This window comes from Gekko japonicus, unplaced genomic scaffold (assembly GCF_001447785.1).
Source record: "Gekko japonicus isolate JY-2015 unplaced genomic scaffold, Gekko_japonicus_V1.1 scaffold142, whole genome shotgun sequence".
NCBI lineage: Eukaryota > Metazoa > Chordata > Lepidosauria > Squamata > Gekkonidae > Gekko > Gekko japonicus.
The window spans coordinates 1,801,611-1,809,822 of record NW_015174848.1 but is presented as its reverse complement, the minus strand read 5'-3'; the positions used below and the strand labels follow the sequence as shown (position 1 = coordinate 1,809,822).

Sequence of the window (8,212 nt, the reverse complement as noted above, 5' to 3'; positions counted from 1 at the left end):
TGACCCAGCAGGGTTCTTCTGATGTTCTTCTCAGGAGAAGGCCTCAGCCTCTCTGCCCTGTTGTGGGCCCTCCAGAGGAACTGACTGGCCCCCGTGTGCGACAGGATGATGGACTGGATGCACCCTCCCTGGTCTGACCCAGCAGGGCTCTTCTGATGTTCTTCTCAGGGGAAGGCCTTGGCCTCTCTGCCATGTTGCTGGCCCTCCAGAGGAACTGCTTGAGGCCACTGTCTGAGACAGGATGCTGGACTAAATGGACCCTCCCTGGTCTGACCCAACAGGTCTCTTCTTAGGTTCTTCTCAGGGGAAGGCCTTGGCCTCTCTGCCCTGTTGCTGGCCCTCCAGAGGAACTGGTTGGCCGCTGGGTGGGACAGGATGCTGGACTAGGTGGACCCTCACTGGTCTGACCCAGCAGGGTTCTTCTGATGTTCTTCTCAGGAGAAGGCCTCAGCCTCTCTGCCCTGTTGTGGGCCCTCCAGAGGAACTGACTGGCCCCCGTGTGCGACAGGATGATGGACTGGATGCACCCTCCCTGGTCTGACCCAGCAGGGCTCTTCTGGTATTTTTTATATGTGTGTGTGTGCTTCTGAAAGTCATGGTGGCCTCTGGTGAGTGACCCCTACTGGGGGCCTGGAGGATATTCAGAGAGGTGGCTGAATGAAGCCTGCCCCCACCTCCCGCCTCTGGTATTCCAAGGAGGTCTCCCATCCAAGTACTTGCCAGAGTTGACTCCAGTTAGCTTCCGAGATCGGGCTGGCCTGGGCTATCCATGTCAGGGAGGCTCTTCTGATGTTCTTAACCTCCACCTTCAGAGGCCGTCAACCTCTGAATCCCAGTGCCAGGAGGCAACATCAAGGGCAGACCTTGGCCTCTCTGCCCTGTGGTTGGCCCTCCAGAGGAACTGGCTGGTATGCAGAGGCGGGCAATGGGAAATCAGCTCTGTTCATCTCTTGCATTTGAAAACCCTACAGGGTCACCATGACGGCACTTTCCACCCCCCCCCCCCCAGGTGTGTGTGTGTGTGTGTGTGTGTGTGTGTATACACACACACACACAACACATTTAGTCTGCATACATTTGCCGACAGGTTGCAGGACATACACACAATTGGAAGTGCAGCAACCTCATCTTAGAAGCAATGCTCCCTCTAAGCTGTGGAGTCTCGTGAGCAAAAATTCCACTTTGTGAGCTATTGGCATTAAAGTTCTGAGCGAGCGATTTGGCTGCTGCATAAATTAGTTTGCTCTGAGGCCCTCCTTCCTGAGCTGAGGCTAAAATGTGTGAGCCGGAGGCTAAAAAACTGAGCTGGCTCACACTAACTCGGCTCAGAGGGAACACTGCTTAGGAGCCATTTTTGATTTCTGGTTGCCGCTCTGCCTCCCATCCCCAGTACCCTGGGGAAAGGACCAGGACCCTTTCTGTTTGAGGTGGGCTGGTGTGCGCATGAGCGAGAGGCTCCTTCTCCGTATTCACACACCAACCAGAGCCGTGTGCCGCTCAGCTCAGGTGTCCGGCTTGTCAGGAGGAGGGCCTCACAGACCCCCCGCCCGGGGCCCCGCCCCAGCCTGCTCCCCCCCCGCCCCCCCACAAACCTTGGTGGGCTCTGACGTGTCCATCTCCGCGCTGCTGTCCACTTCGGCTGACTCGCCCTGCCCAAACTCTGGAGGGAAAGGGGGAGAAGACGGAAACGGTTTCAGCTCCCTCACTCCTCTGTGGAAGGCTTTAACGAAAGGGTTCCAGCTCAAAACTGGGGCGTGAAGAGGGAACAAGGAAGCGCTTCCGGCTAGAGACCTGGGTTCGGATCTCCCCGAGAACGGAGGGACTCACGTTGCCTGCCAGGTTATGTCGCTGTATTGTATATAAGCTAGCTGTCCCCTGGCCTATTAGAAGCAACCAGATCTATCTATGCCACGAGAGGGTAAACTGGCCCCCACTATTATTTCAAGGTAGGCATGAAAAGGATGGCTGGCCCAGGCAAGACCCCACTCCACCACTAGCAGAATGCCTCTGAATATGGAGGTTCTGTTTTGAAGGAGACTGGATTCAGACCCCGCCCTTCACTACCCGAAGGAGTCTCAGAGCGGCTTCCAGTCGCCTGCCCTCCCTCCCCCCGCAACAGGCCACGACAGGCTCGCTCTGCCTCCTGCAGCAGCCATTCTGTCACCGTGTCCACTGCCACTTCCCTGTGGTGAGAACTCCAAAGGTGCCTACAGGCTCAGAAAGGTTGGGGATCCCTGGTTTTGGCATGCCTAAGGAGTGGAAAGAGTCCAGAGCAGAGGCACACAGAGACACAACAGGAATCCTCCTCTGAGGGTGTGTCTAACCCCACGTGGAAGTTAAAGGTCTAAGGCTTGGGGAAAGGAAAGGTACTCGGCTCTCCCAGTCAGTTCCATCCACTTAAAGCCGCTTCATGTTGTATCTGCTGCTGAGTTTTGAACTGCAGGTTTTAATCATTTTTACGATGTTTCATTGCTTTGTTTCGTAAGCTGCCTTGGGGCAGGTTCCCTGGAGAGGCAGCGCAGAAACATTCCAAATAGATAAATACACGGAAGCCATGCTCCCTCTAAGCTGTGGAGTCCTGTGAGCAAAAATGGTACTTTGTGAGCTCCTGGCGTTAAATTTGTGAGCCAGAGATTTGGCTGCTGCATCAATCAGTTGGCTCTGGAGCCCTCCCTTCCTGAGCTGAGACAAAAAATGTGTGAGCCGGAGGCTAAAAAACTGTGAGCTGGCTCACACTTGACTTGGCTTAGAGGGAACACTGTATGGAATTTCAGGCAGCCGTCGTCAACTCAGAGGGCCCAGGAAGGACCCGCCGAAGGTGGGGCGCCTGATCCTAGGGGCAACAGTCAGACTCACCGGCTCCTTGCAAAGACATCTGCATGGCGTAGGCGATCTGCTCCTCTTCGGTCATGGTGCTGAGATCCGGCAGACCGGCCCTGCCAAACTCCTGCTGGCCAATGGTCATCTTGAGGAGGGCGTCGTCGGACTCTAGGGTGCCGGGAGAGAGACGGGAGCTTCAATATCCTCCACTTACACCCCACCCACCACTACCCTAAAGGCAGCTACGTCATCGAGAGATCAATCCGAGGTGCCAGGCTGCCTCAGATAACAGGGTCTCGGTGTCACCTTAAGAACACTGTGCCACACAGGGGCCAAAATCCAGGGGCCATCAGGAGGTCCAGCACCGGGGCTAGAACTCCAGAAGCCCCTCCCACTGTGCCCCCCCCAAGCACTAAAAAGACAGAGCATCACTGCCCCAGACAGAGTGTTCCATCTAAACCTTGTGGCTAAGAGCCACTGATGGACCTCTCTTAAGAGCCAAAGAGAAGCCATGTTGGATCAGGCCAGTGGCCCATCTGGTCCCACATTCTGTGTCACACAGTGGCCAAAACCCAGGTGCCATCAGGAGGTCCACCAGCAGAGCCAGAACTCCAGAAGCCCTCCCACTCTTGCCCCCCAGGCACCAAGAAGACAGAACATCACTGCCCTAGACATCAGAACATTTGAGAAGCCATGTTGGATCAGGCCAGTGGCCCCTCCAGTCCAACACTCTGTGTCACACAGTGGCCAACAATACCAGGTGCTATCAGGAGGTCCACCAGTGGGACCAGAACTCCAGAAGCCCTCCCACTGTTGCCCCCCTCCCCAAGCACCAAGAAGACAGAGCATCACTGCCCCAGACATAAAAACAGAGAAGCCGTGTTGGATCTATTCAGTCCCAACACTCTGTGTCACACAGTGGCCCAAACCCAGGCACCATCAGGAGGTCCACCAGCGGGACCAGAACTCTAGAAGCCCTCCCACTGTTGCCCCCCCCCCCCAAGCACCAAGAAGACAGAGCATTCACTGCCCTAGACACAGAGAAGCCGTGTTGGATCAGGCCAGTGGCCATCCAGTCCCAAAACTCTGTGTCACACAGTGGCCCAAACCCAGGTGCCATCAGGAGGTCCACCACTGATGGACCTCTCTGCTCCATACGTTTATTTAATCCCCTCTTGGAGCTGTCTATGCTTGTAGCTGCCGCCACTTCCTACAGCAGTGAATTCCACGTGTTCATGACTCTTTGGTTGAAGAAGGACTTCCTTTGATCCGTTCTAAGCCTACTGTTTATCAATTTCATGGGAGTGCCCACAAGTTCTTGTCTCGTGAGAAAGAGAGAAAAGGACTTCTTTCTCTACCTTCTCTCTCTCATGTCACCCCTCAGTCGTCATTTCTCCAAGCTAAAGAGCCCTCACCTCGTTAACCTCTCTTCATAGGGAAGCTGTTTCATCACCCATTTAATCCGTTTAGTTGCCCTTTCTTGCACCTTTTCCAATGCTATATCTTTTTTTTTGAGGTACAGTGACCCAAACTGTACAACTTTAGAAAGACAATTTTATTCCAACCGAATAATAACAACTCCTATACATCTTATATTGAGCTTCCTCAGGGGACTCTATGCAGTTGTCAAAAAAATAAAGAGAGAATTTTTTTTTAACGTTTAACTGTTTTTCTGAATTATTTGTTAAGAAATATCAAAACAACAACAAAATGTTTAAAAAGACAGAACTTCTGAGCATGTGCAAAAAACACTTAATAAGGGCCTGCGAAAACACCGCTAGGAACTCAGAATAATGTTGTAAAAATTATTACAGGCACGAGGAACAAGAGAACTCCAAAGCTACTAATACTCACTCATATTTATTGACTCTCTAAAATAGTTTTTGAAATGAATAGCTTTGGCGTTTCCTGGCTCTCTTGATAATGTAGTGATTTTTGTACATGCTCAGAAGTTCTGCCCTTTTAAACACCTAGAAGCACCACCCAGAGGTGAAGAATTATCTGCTGCCTGCCGTTGCTGGTGGTTTTTCTGGTAGAAAGCAAAAGCCTTCCTTGTTGATCACCGGAATTAAATTTTTTACGCTCCTGATAGGGAACGCCACAAGAACACGGGGTTGTCTCAGTACAACTTTCAGCGCCAGGCCGAGGCGTCATTGTTGGTGGGACAGATCTGTTCTTTGAGGAGGCGAGACTGGCGAAGAAAGCCCTAGCCGCTGTCCAGCTACTCACCGTCCCCACCGGTGGCCGGAATGCCGGCTTCTGCAGCAGACGCTGCGGCTGCCCGCCTGGCCTCCTCCTCCTGTCTCTGCCTCTGCTCCTCCATGGAGACGCGGAGCGCCTGGGGAAAGACGGTGGCGGGTCAGAGCCCAGCGGTCCCTTCCGCCCGGCGGTGATCCCCTCTCCCTGTCTCCACGCTTACCAGAGCCAGCTCTGGGTCGGCGCTGGGGTCCACGCCAAACTCGAAGTCGCTGGCCCCCAGGCCCAGCATGGCGCCCCCTTCCCCGGCCAGGATCGGGGAGCTGATGAGGGCGTCGGCCAGGCTGGGGCCCGGGGGCACCGTCACGAGGTGGGAGCCGGTTCCGTCCTTGCCATTCAGGGTGTTGATGAAGGCGGTCAGCTTGTCCGTGTTGGCTTCCTGAGGAGGAGGGGTGACAAGACAGGTCAGAAGCACAGCCAAGAAGCAGCCCGGGCTGACAACCAAATGCCCCGGAGGCCAGACCCTGATGCATCCCTTTCCACATCAACAAAAGAATATAACAGAAGCGACTTCCGGTTGATGGCGGCACGCTCACGGACTCACCTCCTGGACCTCCCGGGGGTGTCGCCGTGCTCCGGCGGACGGAGGGGGTGAGCAGGCTCGTAAAAACCCCCAGGAGCCCGGGGAAGGGCACCTGGCCAAGGAGCTTTGAGGGGGTAGGCTCTTCTCTGGCCGAATGCCAGAGAATCGAGGCTCCCCCTTGCTCCAGTGGTCCGTCCAGCCGAGAAACCTGATGGTACAAGTGAAGCTAACCGGGTCAAGCACAGGAGATCAGGCGTTTGAAATGATGAATGAAGAGGGGTTGGAAGACCAACTATGAACGTGAGTCAAATGAGAACTGATTTTTAAACGAAATAAAAGACACTCCCTACCTGAAGCTGCGAAATGGCAGAAGCGAGTGATGGGAGGGATGCCTCCCATGCCCATAAATCGTTGAGCGAAAGGGGGAGGGAGTGGAAGAATAAACACGAAATTGCCCAGAAGTACTCACCCATCGAGCTATACAGATAAGCGCATATTCAGAGACTTTAAAATTTATTGCGAAAACAAGCCAACGAGAAAAAGATGGCGGGGAAGAGGGACAGAGACAAAGAGAAACTTTTAAAAGCGAAACTAGAGTCCCCGGAAACGACCAGTGAGATGACGAAGGCAATGACAGAGGTCATACGCCCTCTGCTGGAACAGCTCAATGTCTTTAAAGAACAGATGTCTGTTGTAACAGCGAATATTACTGCAGAACAAAAGCAGCTGCAAGTTGTGACAACAAGCATTACTGCTCAACAAACGCAAATAACGGATTTGATTCAAGTAATGAAGCAGGATGCTGAGAAAGTAAAGGAAATGGCTGAGACAACGCAGATAGTGAGGAAAAAAGTGCAAAAATTGGAAAAGAAAACTGTATCTTTGGAAGATCAGATGCTGCAAGTGCATCCATTTGAAGTAAGACAATGCAGAAAGAAATACAAAGAACTTGTGTTTTTCCTCCAAACAAACTCAATTGGATATAAATGGCTGTTTCCAGAAGGAGTAATATTCAAGATCAAGGAGAAGAAGGTCAAGATTGACTCTGTTCTTAAAGCTCAAGAGTTTCTAAAGGAGCAGCTGGGAAGGCCAGAGGACGAGAAAAAAGAAGAGGACGATAAGTCCAGTGGAGAGCTGGAAACTGGTTCGTCTGGTGAGGACTCTTTGTCTGAGCAGGGGGCATCAGCCCCGAAAAGTTCCTACAAACTGCGGAAGAGAGAGACGAAGAAGTAAAGGCTGAAGGACTCTGAATTGTTCCTTTGAGAACTTTTGTTTCTAGGGGATGATGGGGGGCACTGTTATTGGGCAATTAAATGTAACTGGGGATGGTTAATAGGGTTAAAAGATTGACACAGTTCATAAGAAGTACAAAGATGAAAAGTCTGAATGAAGTATAAAAAGCTAGTTGGAGATCTCCTCTCTTGGGTTTTTAGTTAGTAGTGGGTTCTTTACTTTCTCCCTTATATGTAGCTTTCCCTTTCCCTTTTTTCTGTTCTAGTTTTTGTAGTGTTTAAAAAAATCAATAAAAAATCCTCTCCGGGGGCTTAAAAAAAGAAGAAGAATATAACAGAAGCCAATGTTGGATCAGGCAAGTGGCCCACCCAGTCAACACTCTGTGTCACACAGTGGCCAAAAATACCAGGTGCCATCAGGAGGTCCACCAGTGGGGCCAGAACACTAGAAGCCCTCCCACTGTTGCCCCCCCCCCACAAGTACCAAGAAGACAGAGCATCACTTGCCCCAAACTGAGAGCTCCTATCTGTACCTTGTGGCTAAGAGCCACTGATGGACCTCTGCTCCATATAAGAGCATAAGTGAAGCCATGTTGGATCAGGCCAGTGGCACATCCAGTCCTACACTCTGTGTCACAGTGGCCAAAACCCAGGGGCCATTAGAAGGTCCAGCAGTGGGGCCAGGACTCCAGAAGCCCTCCAACTGTTGCCCCTCAAACACCAAGAAGACAGAGCATCACTTGCCCCAGACAGAGAGTTCCATCTATACTTTGTGGCTAAGAGCCACTGATGGACCTCTGCTCCATATAAGAACATAAAAGAAGCCATGTTGGATCAGGCCAATGGCCCATCCAGTCCAACACTCTCTGTCACACAGTGGCCAAAACCCAGGCCCCATCAGGAGGTCCACCAGCAGGGCCAGAACTCCAGAAGCCCTCCCACTGTGGCTCCCCCAAGCACCAAGAAGACAGAGCATCACTTGACCCAGACATAGAGAAGCCATGTTGGATCGGGCCTATGGCCCATCTAGTCCAACACTGTGTCACAGTGGCCAAAACCCAGGGGCCATCCGGAGGTCCACCAGCGGGGCCAGGACTCCAGAAGCCCTCCCACTGTGCCCCCCCCCAAGCACCCAGAAGACAGAGCACCACTACCCCAGACAGAGTGTTCCATCTATACCTTGCGGCTAGCAGCCACTGATGGACCTCTGCTCTGACGGCCACACTCCCCTGAGGCCCGGCCCCGATGCCTCACCTCCTCGCCAAAGTTGATGATGTCCACGTTCACCTTCTCCTTCTTCAGGCGCTTGGCCAGTTTCACCAGCTGGAACCAAAGGAGGGCCTGAGAGTGAGAACCGGGGTGGGGGCAGGGGGGTGGGTGG

At 52.7% G+C, this 8,212-nt stretch overlaps 1 protein-coding gene across 1 annotated transcript in view; it reads right to left on the bottom strand.

Moving 5' to 3' along the window:
- The window catches only part of PSMD4 (proteasome 26S subunit, non-ATPase 4), a 28,796-nt gene that overhangs the window by 6,873 nt on the left and 13,711 nt on the right, over positions 1-8,212 (bottom strand). The window contains exons 5-9 of the mRNA XM_015424498.1: positions 8,086-8,154; positions 5,240-5,455; positions 5,050-5,158; positions 2,857-2,988; positions 1,593-1,660 (exon numbers count right to left, since the gene is read on the bottom strand). Coding sequence (XP_015279984.1) covers positions 1,593-1,660; positions 2,857-2,988; positions 5,050-5,158; positions 5,240-5,455; positions 8,086-8,154 — 594 coding nt within the window. The remainder of the gene's footprint in view (positions 1-1,592; positions 1,661-2,856; positions 2,989-5,049; positions 5,159-5,239; positions 5,456-8,085; positions 8,155-8,212) is intronic.